A 26,981-nucleotide genomic window follows, 5' to 3' on the forward strand; every position below is an offset into this window, starting at 1 on the left:
GCAAACCTGCACAGGATAAGCGACAGTGCTTTGCTGTCAGAGCCAGAACAGCTTTGCTGACCTACATTTACAAACTCAATTCTAATATCTGTGCCTTGATGTTGAACTAATTTATTCCAAACAGTCAGCATTATTATCATTTTTTGTTTCTTTTAGCTGGCTGGCTTCCAGGATGTGTATAATGGGTGTCAGATTTCAGGTCGGATTGCAGTGATTTGAGTCTTGTCATTTCAATCTAATCTGCCCAAGGTTATCAGAATCAGTAGTGTCTGCAATGTAACTTAAATTATGAGATCCATAGGATTTTCATTACTGTGACAAGCTGGCGACTTGTTTTCATATTGTATAGTTGGTTTCTTTCAAGAAGAATTTGAGGCCCTTATTTCTTTACATCATTAATTCAGAACTCAGACGCTTACACTCATTTAGTTCCCATTTGAATGAAACGGACTGTCCTAGCCAAATGGAAATGAAGCCAATAAATCTCTCATTCGTAGCGATCAACTAAAATCCCAATAAAATTTAATTCCGATCATCCGAGTGGTATCGTTCTTTTGCCAATCTGATCCAACGTTATGGTTATGATGAAATAGAGAACCTGCTTGATCAACTCTCTGCTTAATCAGAGTGAAAAAGAATAGCAATAACTGTCTTTAAGTCATCAATTTGCACCAGTGGCTATCGCTGTCCAGTCCATTTAAACTTGGCAGTGATCATTGGCTGCGGAGTTAATACAGCAAATGATTGCGCATGTCAATGAAGCCGGATTGAGATATAGATCACAGAAATTTTAGCACTTGACCAGAGTTATTCAATTGAAATGACAAAAAAGTGCACAAAAACCGTGCTCAGATCCGATCAAGAAACTTAGCCCGGAGCCGTATCATTTCAGACATGAAGAAAATCTACATCCTCTCAGCTCCGTATTTCTTTTGCTTAAAACATGCCCGTTATATATTTCTATGGGCTGCCCATTTCGTTCCTTAATGAGTTCATCTTTTGCGTTTATTGACAGGATTGCACACACCATTAGCCCACAGAGGTAGGCAATGAATTTAGTGGCGGCCTAATAAACATCAGGTGGCTGCAGAATCAATACCAGCCAGCAAGCAGAGCACAAGTACATTTCTCTCTCTCTCGCCTTGACTCACAGTCTCTATTACTTTCTGGCATTATTTAATTCTCCCACTCGTCTCTGAGTCTCATTAAGACCGCCGCTACGCTGGATCCGTTCGTCTTTTGTGCCCCCCCACCGCCACCGCCATTGCCACCGCCACTTTCCACCCCACCCGCGTTTTATACTGGATTCGGCCTCTTTTCAATCCCCCTCGTAAACAATGTGTCACATATAAATGTACATAGATGGGCGGAGATGGCGGTGGCTGCGGTAGACGTCCAATTAAAAGCAAAATGCATTATAATTTTCTTTGCGGCCCCCCCAATGCAAATCCTCCACCGTCCCATCCTCCAGCCCCCCCACCCTCGCCTTCTAAAGCCCCATCCGGATTACATAACAGCTCAGTGTCAAAACACCAGGCTGCGGAGAACAAGTTAAGGGGGTCTTCACCAGCGATGCGGACCGACCGCCGACTGGACTCTCCCCAGCAGCTCTGGCGCCGGCGTCCCCCTCCGCTCCTCCTCCCCCACATCCACACACCCACCGGCCCACCCTCTCCCTGCCTCGCCACCTCGCGCATACACACTTGCGCTCAATCATGAATGCACAGGGATTGCAGCAGCGGCGGTGGCAGCAGCATCAGCAGCGGCATCAGCTGCGCCGCGAGATGGAGATCTCCGCCGTGAGTGTGTGTACCCGGTGAGTGAGGGCGCAAGAGTGTCATGTCAGCTCTGGATGTGTTGAAGGAGAAAGTCAAAGAGATATCACAGACTGTCTGGTGCCTGCCTAACCTAACATTTGTGCCGGATGTGCCACAACTATTCCAGCTGTCACTGCACCGGATGCCTCTCTGGCTGGACACAAGCGCGGCGCCCGACCAACGCACGGATGGACACTCGCTCCTCGGGAGAGAGGCGCTCGCTTGTCCTTTGCACCTCTGATCTGTGTCTGGAGGTAAGAGTTGTAAATCCTCCGCCGCTTGCACGTATTTCAATGCCGGCGCGTGCCTTAGAAGAACTTATGTGGATGCCATAGCTGAGCGTGAATGATCCTAAAACACGGTCTACTGGGGTGGCGTGTACGGTCTGCGTTTATGCCTGAGATGGATTCAAGAGAGGGCATTTGTGCCGGGTTCTGATTGCAAATGCCCTTCCCCTTCTAATGACTCCTCATTAAAAGGCACGTAGTTGACGCACAGGATGAATTTCAATTCACGTAATCATCAAGTATGCCGTACCTGTAGGAGGACAGAAATATGGATGGGAGTTGATTAGTCGGCTCTAATAATTGACTATAGGAATGCTTGTCCTTCGTGGGGGAAGACATCAGCTTTTATGAGCTCCGTGACACATTTATTCGATGAGTGATGCGGTCCTCAAGGCGGGCATAAGCAAGATGGTTTCAGGAATATTATGAGCGATCAGGCGTAATCCGGGAAGCTGAAGGATACCGCATCACGTACAAAGCCAGACTTTTATTCGCCCCCTCTTCTTGTCTCGGTACGTCATAGTTTGCATGGAATGATGGGAATCACTGAGGGCGAAGCTTTTAGGTGCCAAACGCTCTTGCCTAGCTCAGCAGTTTCTTTTTCACTTGTTACATAAATCCAGATACACATCGCACTCCATCATCAGGTTGTGTGCTGGTAGCCCAACCCTTGAATACTCAACACATTCATCAGAGTGATGCATTGTGCGAGGTGAAAGACACTTCACGCGTTAAAAGACATCCACAAAATGAGGTGTAATCCTCAAATGTTTCTGCTAAACTCACCTTAGCTGACCTTAATTTTCTAAAGGATGTTGACGATGCAAAAATGCTTTCTTTTGCCCAAGACTGAGACAAGCTCCAGAAATATGGGATTTATAATGAACTTCCCCAGGGGTCAAACTCAATATTTTTTAGCGACTCGTGTACCTCCCAATTGACTCTTAGAAGAAAACTTGCCATTGAAACCAGTTATATTTGCAATAATTCGTTGCCGAGTCCTGAATTGCCATAGTCGTAAAACCTTTATTTACTGTACAGGAAATGTTTGAACATTTTAGCAGGATTAAATGTCATTCAATAATAAGATGACATTAACCACTTTAAAATGAACCTCGTAGAAACGATAAAACACTTCATTTGAATGAGGAAATGACAAGGTGTAATAAACGTCAATAAACATATCACTTCACTGTCGAGGCAACCGCGAATGCGTAATACAACGCAAACGTAAAACATGATAGACTTTGAGTGGAAAGAAAATGGCAGTAAGCCAGTCAATGGCTAAAACAATACGCTAACGTAGGAGTCCTAATCTTCCCTCAGAGCTCTTTGACGTCAAACAAATGGCAAAATCCCTTGTTTAAGAGCTATATGAAGCTTCTCAACTCACCCCAACATGCTTTTAATTTCATAGCACAAAAAATGGAACCAGTAAAATACTTTTAACGAGCGGATAAGTCAGTTTTTTTTAATAAATTATGGGGGAAAAGCTATACAAATGGGATCATCTGCAGGAAATGAATTGCAAATATGGAAAAGAAAACTATAACAGTTGTTTGCCAATCTTGGAGACTCTTTATACGGGGATTCCCAATGATCCGGTGTTACTCTACAAGACCTAAAATGTTAATTTCCCATCAAAAAATGTACATCTTTGTCCATCTGTTGATGCCTGTGACATATTCTGTTAACTGGCAAGTTGGCCGGACTTTCGCCATCCACAAGATACTTGGCAAGTCCTTCTGGTCTTCTGTGATTTAGACTGGATTTCAAAATGGATGCTAGATCACAGAAGTGCTTTTTTGGTCTGGAAAATGTAGGCTTCCATGGCATATTATAGTGTAGTGTACTTGTTTTTGGTTAGAGAAACACTAAAAGTCTGTTAGCCCCACTTAGGTGAGCCTTTGGCGCGATCTGACAGCGAGTCGGAGCGGGCGTGCAAAGTTTAGGTGTTCACTTGTGCTTCGGGCGATACAAAAGTGCCATGGAGTCCTCTGCATGAGAAAAAGGATAAGAATCCACACCACCTTCCGAAAGTCCCAGGGGTGTAAAAAAAGATTTGCTATCTCTGCCCTTCATGACACATAACAAAGTCTCACATCGCTTGCTGTGATTTTTCAGACCAATCCAATTGAAAGAACAGATGATCAGATTTGTCGGTCCAATCCAATTGAAAGCGCAGAAGATCGGAATGGCATGCCGTGTAACTTGTACATGGCAAAAGTAAGGCTGGCTAGGCTAGTGACAGGCAGAAGAGTTAATTGCTCTTTTGATCAGATGGCCAAAGGTAAAAAAGAAATGATTTTCCACCTGTTGCTCTTCACACAAGAGAATCAGTCATAGCATCTTGAGAAAATATCGGTCTGTTCAGTTTAACAATGAATATTAAGTCAAATTTGACTATATTGAAGAATAAGATCTATAATTATTTGTTGGATTGTATAACAGGGGACTTATTCTCTAATAATTGTACTTCAGCACAAGTAAAAGTTGGGAAACTTAGTTAAAATTTTGGTTGTCACTCTTAATATTGTATTGCAATAACCCGATAGAATACTATTTTATAGCTTGGGGAAAAAAGTAATATTTAAGATATATTTGAGTATTGGCTACTTAATACACAATGTTTCCCTAAAACATGGTTCAAATCCCAAATCTGCAGAGTTTTAAGGAGAATACATTTAACTGTATTTTACTGTCCAGCTCACCGACTCTGCACCTAATCTATATAGAGCTAAAATCGGGCCTAACAATTCCAGACACGGCCCGACGATTTAAAAACTCGACCCGAACCTGCCAAATTAACTTGATTTGCAGGCCTGAGAGTGAAGCAAACTTGAAATTTAGGGTCAGGTCGGGTTGGGTTTCGGGCCCGGGCTAAAGATCTCACCTCTAATCTATACCAACACTGCAGACAAAATATTATAGGTTGGGTGTGTGTGTATGTGCATGTGTGTGAGCGAGCCCAAATGTGACTGTATATTATTACACAACACTTTCACAACCTTATGGGGTGTGAGAGTTTGTCCTTTACGGTGCACTTGTGAAGATGTCGGTGGTGCAATGTCACACTCTGAAATGTATGCAAGAAAAGCCTCTGCATGCACAATGACTACACCGCATGCAGCGCACAATGCTTGCGTTGGGGTGGGTAGTGAGATGCCGGTTGGGGGGGGTTGGTTTAGCACAACCTGCCATATTAGAAATCGTGTACGGCGCACCCTAGCGTTTTCACTGATGACGCAGGTTGAATAAGATGCTGTAATGGCATTATACTTGGATGTAAAAGAGATAACTAGACCAGGTTATTTGATGTAAATTTCCATGTAGGCCGACGAATAGTATGTAAGGCGATAAGAGCTAAGCTGCCTCTTTTCCTTCGTGGACGGGGACGGGAATAAATTGTGAGTCAGCAAGTTTTGCGTAGAAAACAGACACGCGCTCTATTGGCATTCCTTTGAGTGAGTTGATACAACGTAGTTGTCATGAGAAATCAATCACCACGCACGCCAGAGCCGTAGTTGTGTATCTTTTAACCGTGGTACGTTTTTGCATGAAGGAGCCAGGGCAATTGGAACAGACAACATGGTCTGCCAGCGGACATAAGGAGATTTCAGAGGATTACTTTTGCAATTTTAGAGTCAATGCATTATTCATAATCCGTTGGATAGCTGAGGCCAAATCAGGGAAGGACCTCGGGTCATTAGCAGGGAGGTAGCTTGCTTTGGGAGGAGGAGGAAGATCTGGAAAAGGCACGGATATTCCCGTCTAGCCATCGCTTAAGTGTTTTAGAAAGACATTTTTTTCTCACCATTCCTTTTGCGTGATTACCACTTGGCTCCAATACATGATTTTTATGGCTACATGAGACACTCGTTGCGTTCAGAGTCAAACTGTGCCAACTTGATTACCTCTTAAGTGGTGTGAGATTGGCAGGTTTTTTTGTGGTAATGAACTTGAGGATTCCCATGTGGAATCAAGCACATGCAGTATTTTCTTTATCTCAAACGGCTTCTGACAAGCAAGCTATCCGGAAATCAAAGAGCACGTCAGGCATCACTTTTCAACAAATACCAAGCGCCCTGGAAAAAACAAGCACATTCTCATCTTTTCAAAACAATATTGTGTCAACTCAGACAAGACAGCAAAGCATATTGTTCTCGCATATTACAGATGGGCAAGTAGTATTGCGGAATAAGCCGCCAAATGCTTTGCGGTGATTTTAAACGGATGAAACTCACTAAAAACACATTCCGTGTGGTCCGCATTTTGAATTGAGGTTAGGTCACAGCGGACAGTCGGCAACTTTGAACTTTAAACCCACTTTAATGTGATTTAACAAGAGCTTATATTAAAAAAATACATGTGGAAATACAATATGGAAATGTTTTCTAGGAGCGGTTTGCGTTCTGTCAGTGTTTACCAGATAATCTGATTATCTAGAAAGGCATTAGAGACACTTTTCAGAGATTTTATTTCAAAATAGTACATAATACATGTGTTAAGATAAAAACGAATACTTTATTGCATGATCTTATTATCAAGTGACGACTGCTTTTCACCGCATGGCGTAGAACACAGGTGTCAAAGTGGCGGCCCGGGGGCAAATCTGGCCCGCCGCATCATTTTGTGTGGCCCGAGAAAGTAAATCATGAGTGCCGACTTTCTGCTTTAGGATCAAATTAAAGTGAAAATTATAGATGTATATTATATTTCCTGATGATTCCTCCATTTAAATCGATAATTGCAATTTTTTTAATCCATTTTTTCAGTTTTTAGTTCAAAAATCATTTTATAAAATCTAAAAATACATTTAAAAAAAGCTAAAATAAACATTGTTTTAGATCTATAAAAAAACTGAATATTCAGGGCCTTTAATCCAGTTCTTTTAATCCATATTATTATTTTCCACTTTAATATCGAACATAATGATTAAAAGAGATTTTCCCTTACTAAGAAATAAAGCTCAAATAAACACCTTTTTAGATCTATTAAAAATTGAATATTCAGGGCTTTTGATCCAGTTCTTTTAATCCATTTATTAAAAAAAAATCTAAATATTATATCTAAAACGGTCCGGCCCACGTGAAATCAAGTTGGCGTTAAAGCGGCCCCGCGAACCAACCCGAGTCTGACACCGCATGGCGTAGAATGTAATTCCCGTGAAGATCCATGTATATTACTTCATATTTCATAAGGGCGCTCATAATTCATAGCGTAACTGTGCGTGCGTGACGATCGTAAACAAGCAACGCCTGGTCGGAATCCAAATGTCGATTGGAGTAAAGCATTTTTAAGGTCCATTAAATTTAACCACAAAGACAAAACTCAAATTTGTAATTGTACTCCATTATACTCGGCCAACATTGACACATGATAGCGCAAACATTCCTCGTGTTTAATTAAAGGAGAAAAAAAATCCATTTACAAACATGGCTTGCGATTCTATCTGCTGATGTTTCCAAAATGCCGTGATAGGCTGTGCTCATTTAGCCTGCAGTCGTGCATCAAATTATTTACTTTGATTGCATTAAAAAGGATCAGGACGTGCTCCGTAGCCTTTTGAGTTTAAGGTCAGATGGGACAGATTGCTGATAGACGAGTGCCGAGTTTATATTTGGCATTGCGGTCGATCTCTTTCCTCAATGCAGCTGAGGCAGGATGTCTGCATGATGACAGTAATGTCGCCCTGGGGATTTCAGACCCTCCAGGTAGACACCGATGAACGAGCTCAATCCTTCCAGAGACGTCTATGTGGTTTATCCCCTACGAAAACCACATTATTTTGCCGAGCCATACATTGCCTCCCGTTGTCATTTTTATCCCAAGTGCGTGATAGGAAAACGCTATTCGGCGCCCCCCATTAGCACAGAACGCAGCAATGTATAATAGGACAGATAGCGGGACCATAAAAGTGTGGATTATACACATTGCTTACGCTTACTATGACGTACAACAGAGAATTTAAGCGCCCTTCGTAGATACGATACCAATAACATTAACTCAAAGTGTCACAGAAAAGCATTAGTTAGTGTTCCGTAATGCACTCGGTAGGGAAATATACTACGTGTGAACAAATGTTAATATGAGAACGGGCCACATAAGAAGACCCCTAAACACCTAGTAAACAGAAATATGCGGGCTGGTGTTTTTTATCATTGCAGCAGTACTGCATTCTTATGGGGAGGAAAAAAATCCCATGCAGGTCTGGTGGATGGTAATAAAAGTGCTTTGCAGCAAAGCACACAGGGACCACGTGAACATTAACAATCAGAGCACTCGGAGAGCTCAGACCGCCGCCAAGATCAATGCCAGATAGTGCAAGATTTCACGCTCGCAGCTTAGTGAGTACTAATACTGTATGTAAGAGAAACAACAGAGGAGGAGCAAGAAAGACTTGCTCTGGGTTCAATTGGTTCTGGTGCTAAAAAGAAGAAAAAAAAGGCCACTTGGAAAAGACACAGATTGGGAGCCGTGATATCCGCTGATAGTGGTAATGCATCAATGAGGTTCATGACTGAAAGTCAGTTTTTACAGTGTAAGCCAAGTGGACTGGTATAGATCCTATTAAATTAATGTTTTTATTTGTTTCCTCCGACCCAATGTTAAAGTCAATTTTTAATCCATTGGTCTTTGTTCAGAAATGCAATCCCCATTTCGGAGTCCAATTTTTAAGCCCCCCAGGTTAGATACCGTATAATGTTTGGTAAAACAATCATGATATTTAGTTAAGCATTTGTGATGTTTGTAAGTGTATGAATAAAGATTAAAATAATAACAATTGCTTAAAAAGCTTTTAGCAATTTTTGTCCTGTAAAACCTTGCACGTGCCGAAGGATACCAAATGGACACCTGAGTTTTATAGTCCAATGAAATCTATGTATGACCCTACCAGATTTAGTCGGTGCAGTTTATCATCCTGAAATTACAGAAATTGCTTCGAACTGCCACAAAAAAGCACCAAACCCCCTCTTTTTTTGTATTTCAACATACAGTCGTCTTTATTTTTCATAGTTCTTTAAAAACAGGTTGGGAGTAAAGTGCTACTTTTTCATTGGACAGATCTTTATCACCAGCTACTTAACGCATTTCAAAAATGGGACAAAATAATCGCAATTTGGCAAGGTTTTCTGAAAAATAGAGGATAATACTATCTCCAAAATAAGTGAATACGTGACAATCCACCACTACTCATTAGCTTATGCAACATTTTCCAGTTTTTTTCCGTTTCTTAGAACAGTCATAATAAAATAAACCATCTCATTTTGAATGATTTCCACTAAACCATCTTGTCTCCAAAATATTCATTAGAAAATTAACATAATTCTCCCAAAGGGACGAATTATTTTAGTGTCTATTTTATCCACATGCAAGCATGTGGGCGAATGTTATATAAAGTGACATTTTAATTATTTTTGACATTTATTTCTAATTGCCACGAAACGCTTTCACATGCATTTGCATTCATTGTACTTTTACATCCGTCCACTCGTATCATTTAGTTTTGTCATTGCCCGCCATGTTTTTTTTTTAGATGTCCCAACTGGGATGAGCTTTTAATGCAAGGGTTCTCCAAATTATTCCCCAAAAAAGGTCACAGTGGATGCAGGATTTCATTCCACTTTTTTTAATCAATCCGGTGTCTTAAAAGTCTTCTCGGATTATTATAGTCATAGGCTGCTTGTTTGAGTAAAAAACGTATTGGTTAAATTGTGTGCGACAGAAAAACTGGCCCTAAAAGACCAGTTTGGAGAACTATTGATGGACCCGTGCTACCAAATCAAGATATTTTATACCGCCATCAAACCAAAGTACAGTCATTGTCATTTTCCGTCTTCTGTTTTTAGGAAATATGGTGAGTAAAGAGGACAACAAATGCATGGTTGCGTCAGACTCCGATGACTCCGATTCAGACAACAGCTTCGTACACAACCTTGATGGACAGCAAGTGAAGAAGAAAAACAAAGCTCTGCAGGTGCGTTTTCGGGATATCTGCGAGGCGCAGAATGAATACCGAGGAAAACACAGCCGATCCATTTCCTGTAAAGTGACTCATCGACAGTACATGACCATGCCCGCCAGACGATCCATCCCCAACGTCACCAAAAGCACGGGCGTGCAGACGTCTCCGGACCTGACCAAACGGTACAAAACGTTTCCCTTCGAGAGGAAAAAAGGACATACGTTTAAACACGAGGCCTTGGTGGAAGATTACAAAGGACAAAACAACGGCTTTTTGAGCGACATCAAAGCGGTCGGAGAGGACGGCCAACCCATCGGGGTGTCGTCAAAGTGCAAGGGGAAGATCGTGGGTCAGACTAAAGCTTTGCTCCATCACACCGACGACAGCAGCGATACCGAGGATTTGATTTGCGACGCCAACTGCGTGGACGGACCCTCTTGCGCGGACTCTCATTTCTCCCAAGAGTCCCGTCTGAGCAACCCTCCCGGCAAAAGCGAAGCGGCGCACCAGGAGTGCGGGACGAGGACCAAAAGCAAAGGATTACCCCGAGAAGAAACGGAGGCCGGCGCCGCTTCCTCCAAGCGTCAGCTGTCTGCCTCGGAGTTTGCGCGAGAGCGCCCCAAGGGCCAGGTGGCGTGGAATTCTTTCACCCAAGTGGAGTCTTTAGGAAGCCCCGCGAAGCCTTGTAAGAGGAAGAAGGGAGTGCAGTCCAGCGATCAGCAGTCACAGACGCTTCCCCACAGTGCCAAATGTTCGGCTCAGTCGCAAGGGCCCAGACGGACGAGGCATGCCTCGGCGTCTTCCAAAATGCAGCGGGGGCCAGGCGTGGGTGAGGGCTTCCCCCAGGGGAATAGCGGCACTGCAGGCACTGCGGGCACCGCGGGCGCGAGAGGCGGCCAGCAGATAATTCCCTTATCCGACGACAAGGATATCAAAGCACAGCTTGAGGCCATGGAGACGCTCATCAACTCCAGCCAGGAGACCATCAAGGTTCTGCTCGGAGTCATTCAGGAGTTGGAGAAAGGTGAAGCGCAGCGGGAGGGGTGAGTCTCATAAAATTGTTAATTTTCTGGCTATCTTTGGACGCCGTCGGACGTCCGATTCGCGTTTAAACCATCATTCGACAATCGCTGTCCATGGTGCTGAATCACTTCTAAGAAAATGCAACACCATTTGTCACGCGCCTTCTAGTGGAAAGAATTGTATTTATTCACTTACTTTATCAACGCTGGTACAATTTTAGCCAATCAAATGTGACTATCCCATCTTGACCGCATGTCCTCATTAGTTTGACTCTTTGTGCCAGTTTCTATCAAAAGTGATGTCACAAAATGGCTGCAATGTCAAGCGCTGACCTTTATAAACATTATATTTGCCATTATCAGAGCTCTAATAAATTCACAATTTGCATGCACAAATAGTGGAAGCAAGCACCTTTCACATGAACCTCATTTATACGAGTTGGTGTCTTTCAATTTAAGGTACACAGCAAATTTACCAAGAATATAAATTCTGACTGAAGTCTCCTTTCACGCTGCACGACCACAAATTAGTCACTTTGGAGCTGTAACGGATCTACAAATAGGCCGCCTCATTAGACAATTCATCATCCCCTAGATATTATTCAATATTTGCATTTCAGATGTGGGTTTATGCTAAATGTAAAAACAAAGAAAATCAGAGTGCAGAAAACATGTTTACACATTTTTAAACAGGTGACTATGCGTAAAATAAAATAAATCAATCTTTTGATCCAATGCATAAATACCTAAAGTGTCTTTGTGTTTGATTTTGGAATCCCACTTTTTTACCCACATTTAGCTAAACATGTCTGCTCTATTTTGGTCTTTTAGCAGCCTGGGAAAAAAATCTAACTTGGGTTGAAAGGCATAAAAATGACTCTCAACTTTGGGTTAAAAGTGTGAAATTTACTGACCAAACTGACAAGCCAGAAAACTGGTGCCACACGCGTAGAAGCAGTGTCGGGTAAAAGCATGTTTGAAGGTAATTGGATGATGTGTCCCATCCATTAGCGGCACATTCACACCAAGCAAACGCAGAATAAAGTACATAATGCACTGCCTTGCCTTGCCTTGACAAGCAACCAGTGCCACTTGAGCCAAAAACATCAAGAAAAAGCTTCAAGGTCCACCAAGAGTATAAATCCACTCTCCCGATGATGACATTAATTTTGATGTAAGAGCAAATGTGAATGCAATTATCCTCTTTGTGATATCATCCACTTTCGTTAAGAAATGTGCGATTTTTAGTTGTCGTCTTGCATTTAGTTCTTGGTAAAATCCCTGAGGAGGTCTAATAGCCCAAGGCAGCTGCAGCAAATACTTGGAATCATCACGCTCTGTCCTTAAAACCTATAGCGACTGGAGTTAAATGGTATTTTTAATATATATTGAGTGTCCAAGCTGTTTTGCACTCACTGTTCTCTTGCTCTAAAAAGCCCAATTAGGGCAATCTCATAAAGTCGTGGCTTTCATCTCTACACACTTGAGCTTGCCATAGCCGCTCTGCTGTCTCAGAGTTATTACTAAGAGGTGAAGGAGCAGGACCGGGAGCCACTTTCCACTTTGCCTCGACAACTTTACCTTTAACTCATTCACTACCATCGCTGTTAGTGAAGGCTGTTGCGGACATTAGGGGGGTAAAAAAAAGTGTGAATTTCTTCCAGGCATCCTTTTATTTCTTCTTTGATCAGCACTGTTTAACATTTTTTTGCTCCAAGATCTACTTTTCAGGGAGTAACATCCCACGACCGGCCTATTTTTTTCCACGCAGACAACAAAGAATGACAATGACAATGAAAATGAAATTCCCCGAATACGGGATGAATAAAGTTATCCAATCCAATCCAAAGCTCAGCAGTTATGTATGTTGGTATAAATAGCTCAGATTAGTCTCTATTGCAAGGTATGAATTCAATGCTTTTATTGTCATTATACAAGAATGAGATTCAAAGCTTCACCATGAAGTGCACAAATAAAAACAACAAATAAATAATCAATAAATAAGTAGTCAAAAACATACAGGAATGGGAGTGAAAATCCACTCCCGATTTATACTCCACTCCCGATTTATGTTTTGGTTTGGCAACCAAACATTTCCTTGGTGCCAAGATACCACGCTTCCCACAGAAAACCCATTCAAACAAATGGAGCGAATGCAAACTTCACCACCAACGGTATCATTATCATCATCAAAACCAAAACACGCATTCACACCCAGCCTGTGATCCTTTCTGCACATTCCTTCCGCGGGGATACAAACACACACAGTGGTGAGCAGTAGAATTGTTATTGTAGTGAGCAGCAGGGTGTGTGGATGGCAAAAGAGACGAGAGGGCAGCGCATCTCCCAGGACGGCTGACGTGGGAAAACAACACAGCGCTGGAATTACGCCAGCAGTCAGCTTAGAGAATGACTTTCAGAGGAGAAGCCTCTATTTTGCTTTGGCCTCTCTCTCTCTCTCTTCCTCGCTACGAGCCACAGGCCGTTTTACTGGCGGACTCGTGCCACCCCGCAGTAGAAAAGTCATATTTGCATGCGGTAATTATACATTTAGGTTCACGAGGTTTGATCATCTTCGCAAATCTTCTTCAATTACGACACAGCAGATAATGAGGCAGCTTCGAGTGTTGCCGGGGTGACGTGGAAGGGCCTCTCTAGCGGGCCGGGATGGATGAACCCCCTGACCTTGAGCGTCTATCAGCAGCTGCACTCAGCCCCGCACGCACTCCTCCGTTTAGGTCACCTCTCGTCAAGGTTCGGCCCCGCCGCGTATCATCTGTCAGGGGCGAGGGGCTACCGTGACAGTAGGCAATTACACGTGCGGGGGGAAAGACGCTGCCCGTCCCCAGTGTCTCGATTGGGCGGCAACTCCGAAGGGACAAAAAAAAGGACGAGTTCGTGAAGCTTACACTCATGTTTTAGGAAGCCTAATGCAACTGTCATGAGAATTGTATTGTCCTCTTGTTTTCTCAGGTTTTTTTACACCCGACTTAAGCGGACCCTCGGGGTGATCTGGAATTTATCACAGTGACTGTCTTGCGTTTATCGCAAAACGAGTTGAATACAAGCTAAAATGTAACATAATAATAATAGGCAGATTCTATCATTTGTGAAAATGGCTTTTTTTATATATCAAATAATCCAACAGGAGTCTTCCTTTAATACGTTGCTTAATAATTGATTACGAAAAGGCAGTTTTTTGAGGGGGTTGGAATAAAAATATTACATAAAAAATTGGTTATAACCGGATTTTAATATTTAATTGGCTGTGTCTATATGAAGTGGAATTCTGGTAACCACAATGTCTTTATAGCAATGCTAAAAAAATTGGGATTTTCAACCTATATCGGTCCATAGCTCATATTTTCCATTAGAAAACATCATGGAAAAAACTGGAACAAATGTAGTGAATTTTCCATGTGTTGCCATCTAATCAAAGAACATTTCATACTTTTTGCCAGTCACTACACATCAATGGCATTAATAGATGAACAGAGAAACATATTGAATGAATAATTTCCAGACTAATTATGTGAAATTGAGGACTTATTTGCTTGCTTGGATGCTCATTCGCACGCATTTCATTAAGTATGCTGTTGGAGATGGAGGATAAATCGTTCGCATTTTCAATTCTGAAAATTTGGTTCGCTAATTAAAATTTGAAAAAGCAATTGGAAATCGGAACACCGATTTGGAAGGATACACCGACTCTGCGTTACACTCTCTTCACGTTGCACTCGGTTATTTATGATCACCATCTGCCACCGGGATGGAAAGGCCAAACATTATCAAACAATGTCACGGAGCAGGACAGGTAATTTGATTATGTGAAATCAGCAAGTCTACACAGTTGACTGAATAAATCTGAGCAGCCTGCGGGATCACAACCTTCTCTAATGGGAATAAAAAATAATAATAAGAAAAAAACTAGGGTATATAGAAAAGGATTGAACACATTTTGCCTAGTAGTTGGCTATGGATCTATCAGCCAAACGTCGCGTGTACATTTTGTTCTGTGGTAAATTGATTCTCATGTTAGCAGAAATAGCGTTTCCCTTTAATACTAGCCGATAGCCCCTAACCTTATGTCTTTTCTGTCTTGTGAAGGCTCACCTACCGAACGGGGCAAGACACGGCAAACTGTGACACCTGTCGAAACAGCGCATGCATCATTTACAGGTGAGTTTCTACACTGCAGGGTTGCGTCATTAATTCTGCATTTATAGTTCTGTTTTTGCCGGCTGTTGGTTCAGGAACGCTTGGGGCAAATGTTGCTGTAGAGAGACAAACACATGATTGGAATGTTACGGAATCAAAATATTGGTGACTTAACTGCACTGTCCTGTTTTAGGCAATGAGATCATTGTAAACTAGTTTCTTAAAAAATATGAATGGAAAAATATTGGGTCAATGGCCGTAATATCGTGACCGGACGTTTGGTTGCTGGACGTTTGGTCGCCGGACGTTTGGTCGCCGGACGTTTGGTCGCCGGACGTTTGGTCGCACGGACGTTTGGTCGCCCGGGTGAATATAATTTTGAGAGCTGGTTTCAACAGTAGATATTTAGATGTTAAACTCTCTCTCATGAATATAATTTTGAGAGCTGTTTTCAACAGTAAACTCTCTGTCATGTTGTCAAACGTCCGGCGACCAAACATCCGGCGACCAAAAGTCCAGCGACCAAACGTCCGGCGACCAAACGTCCGGCGACCAAACGTCCGGCGACCAAACGTCCGGCGACCAAACGTCCGGCGACCAAACGTCCGAGTACCCCGTAATATTTATACATCTAGAACAGTCAGCACTTTTTTTTTCTCTTGGGTAACTAGATCATCAAGAACTATGGAGACGTGTTTGCCTTTTTGTTGGCTAATACATCAGAAATCATTGAGAAATAAGCTTTCAAGCTAAAATTCTGTGGAGTGATAGCCCCGAGGCAAGGTAGTCAATACGAAGCCAGTTTTTTGAAAGAAAGAAAAATAGAAAATTCTATTATTTGGTTTTATGTGCAGCATGATTCAATAGACACCTGTTAAAAATCTTTAAATAGGGAAAAAAAGGTTGCATGAATCAACTCTGAGCTACTCTCTCTCTCACTCTCTCTCTTTCCCCCTCGACGAATGTGTTTCTCGCTGACCTAGATTGGGGTTTATTTGGAACACAAAAGAGAAAAAAAGATCACAGCTCAACTACAGACATGAATATTTAGTATTTCATATCATTTTCAGGAGGATAACAAAGTCACTGGGTTTATTATGCGGGTAAGCTTCTAAAAATGAATCGTGGGTTTGATTAACACGGACGTCGTTGCATTTTTACGCTTATTGTTGGTTTTGCAGTTTTGTAAATGTAATTACAGTTGCTTCTGGTGATTTGGGAAGAAAATCAAATTAGTAACACTCCACAGGTTGACTTCAATATTCAGAACAGTAGCATGAAATGTAATCTATTATCATTATATTCTTCTAATATACCACCTATGACAAGCATTACATATTGGCTATAATAGCCTTGTGCTTTAATGTCAGTCACATTCAAAGTAAATCATTTCAAGCTAAAAATAATAGTGATACGGCAATGAATGAAAAGCTATTTTAAATAAAGATAAGGTAAAACAGTCCTATTTGAAATAAGGCATTAAAAAAATGTAAAATTATGTTGTCTTCTTCCACAGAATAACCATTATTTTGGTTGAGGATATAAAAGTTGACCAATTAAGTAATTCAGAAAACACATGAAAGAATGAAGTATACTAACTTGCCCCAAGTGTCCAAATATGATGGTTTTGAGGCAAAATATGTAGTTTTAATGATATCTTTTGAAAGTGGAGCTCTTTATTTTGCTGCTTCAGGCAACGTCTTCTCCACAAACCAAACACTGACACAACTAACAGCAAGTACTAGGCCAATATTTCTCAGCATTCTGGCGAAACGTCACTCGCAACCGGTTAACGCTAAAGTGCAAATATGGCTTCTGTGGGGCTTCATTCATTTGGCTCCCTAAGAATCTTTATAAAACATCAATAAAAAGCCCACACGAGCCTTTTGGGTGTTTTCACATCCACGTTCGACTGCGCCGCCGCCGCTTGCTTTTACTGTAAATGCCTTACTGGAGCACTGGGTAAGATTTCTAATGAGGAGAATCTAAGAGTGCAAACTCCAAAGCGACTTAATTGACCAAGCGAACAAATGGCGCCGACTGCCTCTAAAACCGCAAGATACCGCCTGGCGATAAAAACACAATGGAGTTGCGCTGCGTTAGCCAAATTCTAATAAAGTGAGAGATCATCATTTCATATGCGGCGGGTATCATTAAATAGTCGCCTATTTCAGCTGGCCCAAACATTTTCTTTTTTTTTTTTTAAGAGTCATTGAACAGGGCGGGTAAGGCGGCCCATCTGCCGCCACTTCTCCATCTCTGCCAAAACATGATGAGACACTTTGAAATCTCCAAACAGTTTAGTGCTCTTCAGCACAAACCTTTCAAGGCTGACTGATCCTGATGGGCCCATTTGAAACAAAGGGTCGCTCTTCATCCTCATACATCCTGAATGCCCAATGCTCGAAAAGCTTAATAGAAGTATCCTCTTTTTACACTCTGGTATAATAAGCACAAATGAGGAATGTGGCCGAAACTATGCTCTATTTTGCTTTAGTTCAGGGGTAGGGAACCTATGGCTCGGGAGCCACATGTGGCTCTTCTGATGGGTGCATGTGGCTCTTCGCTAACCTGTGAGGTAAAATATGTATTTAAACCGCTGGTGACAGAGCCGAGTCCCGAATGCACCAATAGGAGCGTCACGTCGGCACTATGGCGCTGACAGTACCTCTAACTTTAATCATCTTTTTTAAAATTATATTTTTATTAGACTTTTCTGCATGCATATTTTCATTGGTTAGCAACTACGCAACAGTGCTGTCAAAATAATTCATTTAGTACTTTAAAAGTGGTAAAATTACCCCAAAAAGTCACATCTCATTTTCACATTTTTACACAAAAATTCTGAGTATGGCTCTTAAAGAAATAAAATTTGAAAATAGGAATTGTTTATGGCTCTCTGTGTCAAAAAGGTTCCCGACCCCTGCTTTAGTTGGTAGTATTAGAGTCATAGTAGAGGCCGTATAGCAATGTTAGAACCTTACACATTGCCATTTGAGTTCATTATATGTAATGGAGTGTGCTGTAAATGAATTAGCCATAAATGATGCTGTAATATATTCTCAAAAGCATTAAAGTGACAACGTAAATGGGGGTCAACATAACGCATTCGCTTTCATTGGCGTCGTGGCTGGCACTTTGTGGGCAGTTAACATAGTTCATAGTTTAGGCTAAACTTTTAACTTGTCCTCATCATTGAGAAATCAATACAGTATGAATGGTGTGGGCCGAATTAAAATGACATCATTTCTGTATGTTTGTTTACAAATATTTCCATTTTATTATCGTCAATTGCTGTTTGTAACTCGCGGCTCTTTCTTGAAAGTTGTTTAGTTCCTTTCTATTGATCAGGTAAAGACTATTTTCATCCAATCATATTTTAAAAATACAATAAACAACAGTTCAAAATCCTTTGGCGGGGTTGAAATTGGATAGCCCATTCATCTCATTCCAAGGTAATATCAAAGACACAATAACACAAGGAGAAGACCCACGGTAACACCCAATTATTTCTGTCCAGGGCCAGATCCATCTAATTATCTCATAGCGCTAGTTCAGACCGACTGCACGGGCGTGTAGTTTGTGTTGTGTTCTGTTTGAAAGGGACAGAATAAAAGATCTCAGCTTGATTGTTACACCTTAGATTACAGCGGAATGCCGTTGGAAAATGCCTTGTTTGGAAGGGAATGTCGGAGAGGAAGAAGAGAGGCGTGAAGTTTGACGAGCCGACACTTACTTCCTCCACCTTGTTAGGTTGAGAGCAATTTAATGCATCATATCAGACAGCAAACGCTGGTGTTGCCGTGTTTAAAATTTCCAGCTGACAGAATGACACTGATAGTGTTACGGTACACGGAGTTCATCGATTCCTGGCCATAGGCGTGAAGGTGAAAGGCTCCATCTTTATGAACCCTGTGTGGCGACCAATCCCCTACAATGGGTTTTTGGACTTTGTTTTCCTATGGCGACTTAACCCTAGAGCACATGTGTCAAAGTGGCGGCTCGGGGGCCAAATCTGGCCCGCCGCATCATTTTGTGTGGACCGGGAAAGTAAATCATGAGTGCAGACTTTCAGTTTTAGGATCAAATTAAAATGAAGAGTATAGATGTATGTTAAATTTCCTGATTTTCCCTCTTTTAAATCAATAATTGTAATTTTTTAATCCATTTTTCTGTGTTTTTAGTTCAAAAATCATTCTGTAAAATCTAAAAATATGTTTAAAAAAGCTAAAATAAACATTGTTTTAGATCTATAAAAAACCTGAATATTCAGGTCTTTTAATCCAGTTCTTTTAATCCATTAATTTTTTTTAAAACTAAATATTATATCTAAAATGGTCCGGCCCACATGAAATGAAGTTGACGTTAAAGCGGCCCGCGAACCAACCCCTGCCCTAGAGGAAGATGGTGCTGTCTTATTCATTGATTTAACATATTTATTTGGAATATAGCCTATATTATCATATCCATGGTGCAGCCATTGGTTGAGCAAGCCAATCAGGAGAAACTATCTGGTTGGATGCAATGTCAGATTGCAAAGCGGTTCTTGTAGATTGGTCACTTTTTGAAGTCTTTGTCAGAAATGCATCACAAAAGGTCAGCTGGGTTAGACTCCTGCAACCCTAACGAGGATGCGTGGTATCAATGTTCTTTGCTCTTCAGCAGACTAATATGTCATTCTTTGGCTAAATGTGGATTGTTCGCCTTCCGGTGGCCAAATAATCAGGGGAAAGAGGCGCTAGTTACAGACGTGACCAGGAAGTAACAATCTGCTTGAATACTGTGGCTGAATGCAAAACAGCTCGTGTAGATAGGTCAGTTTTGTCTGTAAAAAAGGAGCAAAGATTGTCCCTTAATGCTTTTTTTAACAGCAAACTGTTTTTGTGTGATGGGCAGATCCATTATCCAATCAACAGCACGATATTTTTACAAGCAAAAGGTTTGTCGATAAATATCAATGTGTTTTATTTTTGTAAACCGTTTGTACCCCCCAAAATGGATCCTTTTGCACACGTTCTACTGGCATCGGCTGCAACCTTCCCATGACTCTATCCAAGATAATCGGTTGAAAATGAATGGATTAGATGCCACGTTGCTGTGGCAAGGCAATGTCCTGCTTGACTGAGTTCTGTTTCAGAGGCAAAGTCAAAAATCTACTCTTAAAACTCCACTGTTGTTGTTTGGCAGGACTTCCGTGTAAGAACACCGCGTGATTGACGTACATTTAAAATAGCGAGTCGTGGCCATGAGGGGGGAAAAAAATCAATTATCGCCCAGTCAAAGAGCCAGAAAGCGCTTTTTGCGACCATACCACAGATTAGAATCCCCTGAGATGTATCCCTTTAATTTCAGAGCGCTACAACTTCTGGGGTGTACGTCCGATAAAATCAGGATTCGGTAGCCGCTGAGCTAAGGTGCTCAATCGGAGTCGCTGGGTCTTATCCAGACCTCAGTTCTCGCCTGGCTGACACCCTCCCCGCCCCATCACCCCGTCCTCCCGTATGCAGCAGACTATCATCAATCACTGTAACAAATGGAGCGCATGTACGGCAAAACAAAAGAAGGGAGGAAGGCTCAACATGTGGATGATGAATCTGGAAAATAGCCGTGTGCTGTAATTTTTACATTGAACCGGGAGATGAAGGAAAGAAAAGGTCATTTTGAACACATTTTTCACTTTCCTCATCTGATATTGAGACACTCCTGTTATTTGTCTGCTGCCTCTGTCAATACGGCAGAGGAGTGCCGAAAACAAATGTGTGCTCAGCAGGAATTTTATTAGAAATTGGAGTTGTTAAGACCAGGGTTTGGATATTGATCCTGCTTAATGCTTATCATACAATAGTTAGGTAGTTTTGGGAAGCAATTTCTTTAGACAAGAGACATTCGGATAATACAACGGGTCAGCTTTTCTTATCATTCTGCCTCCAAGTGATCTAAACCAAATCGTACGGTGGGTTTACCGGGCACTCGGTCAATCGGAAGTGGATTTGGTTATCTTAGAAAATGTTTTGCAGGCTTGTTCAGTTCACGCATCAAGACTCGGTTAGGTTTGGAGTCTAGTCCTGTTGCATGAAATGGATGAAGTCCACTCAGATGGAAAGGGAAACGTCTTCTGGCGGAACCAGAATGGTCTAGTTGCAATCGATTCAACGCCTGCAGAGTGAAATAACCTGCATCAATAATATTTCAGGGTATCCTACAATAGCTATTTTTGTGTCAAGATGGACATTTGTTTTTCCTTAATTATTTTCTTCACATTATTTGCCTTCATTTTGAAATTCTCTGACTATTTTGTGTAAGATCAGCTTATCGTGGAAGGCCCACTAAATGATAATGACACTTATACAAATATTTCCTATTTTTGTAAATGCTATAAGGATGGAGTTTATTGACTCACTTGAACTTCTCATTCAGTTAGTCCATCAACGGAAAAATTAGTGTGCCTGGCTATCATAACACATTACGCAAAAACTCAACGACCCATTTCTTTCTACGCTTCCGTGCATGTTGTGTGATTAGAGCGCCGTAATGTTAGCGGAGGGGAGGCTCCAAACAGAGGTACCCATGGCCCACTTGTTCTTTAAGCACATTTACAACATGGCGGTAAGCGCGTGGTTGCACTTTGCTGGAAGCCCACCGCTGCGTCCGCCACGACATGCTTGATTACATCATTACAGGTATCGTCTGCGATCATGCCGCTGAATTGAAAACAACAACAAGCAAAGGCACAGAGTGTCGCCTTTCCAATTGGGGGCAGACAATAAGTTTGAAAAACAGTCAAGTCAAATGGAAAGCAGCCACGCTGTTCTGTGATGAGAGCGAAGAGCTCATTAGCTCTGGTGTCCCACGCTGGGGCGACGGAGCACAAGCTCTTCTCGTGAACAATTGTCAAGATACGTGCATCCTGTTTTGTTCTCATTAATGAGATTGGCTTTTTCCGCTGTGTTTGTCAAGCACAAAGCATGTAATAGATGCCGTCGGCTTTCCATTTACATGACAAAGACAAACGGTATTCTTTCCTATCCTCTTACATATCGTTTTTTTTTTGGGACACTTCAACTTGTCATGAGAGGAAAATAGCGTCCACTCTTATGATTTGATCAGTTGCATACTCGTACGCCGCTCATCTTGTCAAGTGAAGGACTTTCAAGTGTGAAATGACCAAAAGGGAAGTGTTCAAAATTGTTCAAAGCAATCCAAACATTTCTCTGTAAAAGCTAAACGAATGATTAACCTGGAAAAGTTCCCGTTTCTCCAGCTGCTCTGTGAAGGTGATCTTGTTGCAGTGTACTCAAACACCAGCGCTCCAAAACCACCTCCAGTTAAACGCTGTTGTCAGCCCGGGCATTTGTCCACAATCTCCACTAAGTGCTGTGATCAGCCAAGTAATTAATTGCTTAATAATTGCTGGGGCTATTTGGTAGCGCTCCATCCCGATGTGCTTTCCATTTGCACCGTGATAGCGAAAGACACGGTGTATTAAGAAAAGAAGCGCGTGAGAGTGATGGTGGAGTAATCGTTTTGGACTTTCACCGGCAAAGAATGATAAGGCAATCGGGTCAATCACCGTGGGTCCTTTGACTTCAAATGGATTGGACATTTATCACCGTCAATGGCACTGAAACATGGTTCGTTCACTGCCAGCCCTCCCTTGGACGTCTGGTGTTCATTAAAGTGTTGAATCCACAATTCCTGCACCAAGATGTCTAGAGCAGGAATTCTCAAATTCTAGGGATGTTGAATTTGTTCTGTGATCAACACTTGCATTTCATATCATCTTTTCTCATTGAAAACATCGTAAATAATGCAAGGCCTTTCCTCCAAAACAAAAAAATATATCCACTTCAATGATGTCCCTTATAAAAACGTCAGGTAATAACCAAATAATTTTCTTCAAGTCTGTTAAGACCTATTATTTTTGTTTTTCTTGCACATTTCAATTTATTTAGACAGTAAACTGCAATTGTGATTGGCCGCTTGAATCCTCATTTTATAAAGAAGTATTAACAATTTCCACATTGCCTAGTGTGATTTAGTTTCAAAGCAAACCTCCAAATTCTGGTCACTTGTCTCTCTTGGCACTGCTGCACATTTCCGTGGACTATTTTTAACCAATAACTGCTCTCCATTGTTCCTAACGTTTCTTCAAGTGTGCCGTGACGTACTTATTCGCAATTATTCTTTCCAGGCTCAGTTGTTAAATGTATTAATTCCCCCCATAGGTCACATGCTAATGCCTTCACAGTCCCTAGCTCCCGCCCTAGATGCTGAGTTAAGCATGTAAACTTATCGTTGATGAATGCAACCTCCTCCATAATTATCATAAACATTTTCATGATGGCGATGTTTGCCGCGTGCTGATGCCGTTGGGGGTTCCAGTCTTGCAAAGTACTACCAAGTGCCCCAGAATCCTTCTATTAGGGTTCTGTTCTTAACAGACACTTATCTCCAGATCATGGCAGTTTACAGGATTGATTATGCCATTGCGATTGTTGCGTATCTGTCAGCGAGCTAATTGCGCTGCCCATCACACTGTTTAGCATCTAATGCCTGAGCAAAAGCCCCCCCGTGTGTAACTAACTGCCCGCCAAGGAAAGTTGACCTTGCTTGATGCATCTCGTTTGGCCGCGCCCCTTTAATCCAGCCTTCCCTTTTATCATGAGGTTCTGTGTCGTTAGGCACGAGGCCCCTAAAACCTCAAAACAGCTGCAGTTTTTCTTCCCCGGTTGGGGCAGTGCGGAAAACCTGTCATGTTCGCAGGCAAATTGCCCAGGATTCATTATTCCAGGCCCCTGCGATGACAGTCTTGGAATTTAGTGCGTCGCCTTGGAATAAATACATTAAAAGAACACAGCAAATCAATAGCAATAGGGCAAAAGAAAAGGTGGTCTAATGTTGGATTTATTCCACGCTGGAATTCGGGCACTTAATCACGGCCTGCTTGGCCTTTTGCCTACTTGCATTTTGCCTGGAATTAAGTTGCACACTTTTCAGGCAGATTTCATCGTCAACGCCGTCGTCGCTACACAAACGTCGTACGATGCCCGGGATTAGAGTGACAGATTTGGATGTCGCGTGTCACGTGAAGCAACGCGCAGATATCTTCGACAGCGTTTTTTAAATTTTTTTTAATGGAAATAGAATCTAGACAGAGGGAGGCCTTTTGACTTCATAGATGCAAAATGCCGACGGAGGGAATCTGAGGGATTGCGTGTCACAAGAGACATGTGCTTCCCTCCCAGCTTCCATCTGGATTTGCGACTTATTAACATAAAAGACAAGCAAGAAAACGTTAGATGACACCCGCACAAATGATAAGATGGGAAAGTTTGCAAGTGTTGGAATTGATGTACTTTGCAATTGACACACAGCCGAGTTGTCAGGGTCGCTTTTTGCTATGGGCAATATGGGCAACTGCTCAGGGTGCAATCTATTTGGGGGCACACAAGAAAAAAAATTCCAATTGTATTATATTACCAGTTATCTACAGTATTATCCCTCATTTGCAGTTCATCTGGTAGCATATCCAGTCTGGTGGAATTTGCAGAAGGGGGATTGCAATGAAATTGCTCCCATTGTTGTGACAGTGATGTAAAGTGCAGAATCACCCTTCCAAAAATATGACTTATACTCCGAGACCTCCCAGTTTTCATTTCCTCTGCCTGCTGTAATCTCTTTTCTGGTCTTGTTACAGCGTGGAGCTGGACTTCAAGCTGCAGGAGGACAAACTGCAGCCCCTGATGAAAAGACTTTGCCCCCAGGACAGCCGGCAATGTCCCGCCCTGCCTTACTCCAACGAAGTGTTCACGTCCACGCCTAAACGCAAATCCAAATCGGACTCAAAGAAGCACGCCCGCTGGAAACTGTGGTTCCTCTGAAATGGAACACGAGTGCTTTGAAAACGGCCTTTTATTGGGCCCACGAAAACCCCGTGCTGGTCTCAAAATGGATATTCCGGAAGAGGAAGCGAGCCAAGATGATGGATAACCGTATGGTAGAGAAGCGTTCATTTTTTTGAGGTTCTCAGCAGAGACTGCGCGTCAACTCAGCAGGGAGAAGACACAACAAAAGAATAAATATATATTTCAAACTCTGCCAAATCTTTTTCTGGCATGATCGCTGAAGAAGATGGATAAACACCTGCAAAATCTAGGTGAGGGTTGTTTTATTTTTCTCCACAAATATTCATTTGCTCTCCTTAAATCACTTGGCAAGATGATCAAGCTTGTTAGTGTTTTAAAACTATAATTCAATATGTTCCAGAGTCAAATACAGCTTCAACTGTGTCGTGTGATGTTAAATCAGATGTACATATTAAATTTGAAAGGTGAAACTCATAGTTCAAACGTTGACTCACTACACACAGAGTGAAATATTTCACGCTTTTATTTTGCCATTTTCATGGTTAGTTTGAATCGAATGAACATCCGAATCTCTCAAATAATTGTAACTTCATTATACAAGGACCAATAACATTTAATTTGAACATGACATTTTTTTCTTATGGTGTTGAAATGTGGGTATTCATCTCCTCTAAGCCATAACCAACAATATAAGTAACATAATAGAAAAATAGGACCAGTGTTCTGTCATATTTTGCTGCCTTATCAGATTATGTGACCCAAGATTTTTTTTTCTTCTGATAGATGCATAGAAGCAAAAATCTTAGTACCATTATAGTGATAATGTTACAAAGATTTTTGCTTCTATTTATGGAATCCATATTTTGTTGGTTCAATTGCGCCTTTGAAAAAACACAGTACGCAATATATTAATAGAAAAACAGCTACTTTTGATGCCTTTTTAATCCTTACCTTTCGGCCGGAACATATTTTAATGGTTCCTTTGCACCCTTAAAAAACATATGTTGAGTACTTAAAGCAAAAAAATGATGGTCGTAACACAAATTATGTAAAGAACTGCAAAGTCGTCTTTTCCGATGAGTAGCAAAATATGACAAAACACCCGAACTAATCCCACATTTTGCCTTTCTCGTCTTTTCAGCGTACTGCTTGGCAACAAGAGGAGGGGTCCAATGAAAGGCCTTCTAACGGCGAAGGTGAATTCTTTGACTGGACACCACCTCCGGCAAAGCACAACCATTGACTATTTATGAGGAACACGTGTCAAGGACTGAAGTACAGAACTTCCTGCTCAGCCGAGAGCTCCCCCGCGTCTTTTTTCTTCTCCCATCCGCTCCGTAACTTCTTTCAATTTAGTGCTATGTGCAAATAAGGAACCGCCATCGCCTTACATATCATTTTTTTTTGCCTCTTACAGAATGATACATGGAGTTCAGAATGTATGTATATTTTGCTCACCGGCTGTGTTTACTGCATCGTAAAGTATCTTCTGCGGTTGTGCGTAGGTTGAGAGGTGACATGATGAAGAAAGGTGCTTGGATTTTTCTCGTTTTACGGCTCGGATGAGGTTATGAAGTTTTGCTTATAAAGAAAAATCGAAGCCGCCGTGAAAACAACCTGCAGAAAATACCACGAGTAAATACAGCCACTGCGCATAGTTTATATTGTAATCGAATATTTATAGCAAAAAATGTTGAGATTTTAGCAGGAAAAAAAGGCATGAGTGAGTCTCTCCTTAATTTTTTAAAATTGTATTTTCTGGAAAAGCTCCCATTTTTAACAACACATGCGTACGTATTTGTATTTTTGGGATGATGTGAAAAGTTGGATGTCCCCCAGGAAAGTAAAGGCTGGTTTTGAAAGGC

The 26,981-nt window shown here is 41.7% G+C and overlaps 1 protein-coding gene across 2 annotated transcripts; it reads left to right on the forward strand.

Annotated features, from left to right (window-relative positions):
* The first annotated feature begins 1,540 nt into the window (after positions 1-1,540).
* Positions 1,541-26,981, forward strand: insyn2ab (inhibitory synaptic factor 2Ab). 2 transcript variants are annotated; one of them, XM_077613260.1, is made up of 6 exons: positions 1,541-1,816; positions 1,945-2,071; positions 9,955-11,113; positions 15,200-15,271; positions 24,948-25,406; positions 26,258-26,981. In XM_077613260.1, the coding sequence occupies exons 3-5, from the start codon at positions 9,960-9,962 to the stop codon at positions 25,129-25,131; spliced, it is 1,410 nt and encodes a 469-aa protein (XP_077469386.1). In that variant the 5' UTR covers positions 1,541-1,816; positions 1,945-2,071; positions 9,955-9,959; the 3' UTR covers positions 25,132-25,406; positions 26,258-26,981. The 2 variants fall into 2 exon arrangements, with proteins under 2 accessions (XP_077469386.1, XP_077469385.1); XM_077613259.1 differs by having other exon boundaries at positions 1,541-2,071.

Source organism: Stigmatopora argus, chromosome 11 (genome assembly GCF_051989625.1).
Source record: "Stigmatopora argus isolate UIUO_Sarg chromosome 11, RoL_Sarg_1.0, whole genome shotgun sequence".
Classification (NCBI taxonomy): domain Eukaryota; kingdom Metazoa; phylum Chordata; class Actinopteri; order Syngnathiformes; family Syngnathidae; genus Stigmatopora; species Stigmatopora argus.

Coding starts and splice junctions, on each gene's coding strand:
- insyn2ab (XM_077613259.1), top strand. CDS start 9,960: ATGGTGAGTAAAGAGGACAACAAATGCATGGTTGCGTCAGACTCCGAT. Junction 11,114..15,199: donor GGTGAAGCGCAGCGGGAGGG/GTGAGTCTCATA, acceptor TGTCTTGTGAAG/GCTCACCTACCGAACGGGGC. Junction 15,272..24,947: donor AGCGCATGCATCATTTACAG/GTGAGTTTCTAC, acceptor GTCTTGTTACAG/CGTGGAGCTGGACTTCAAGC.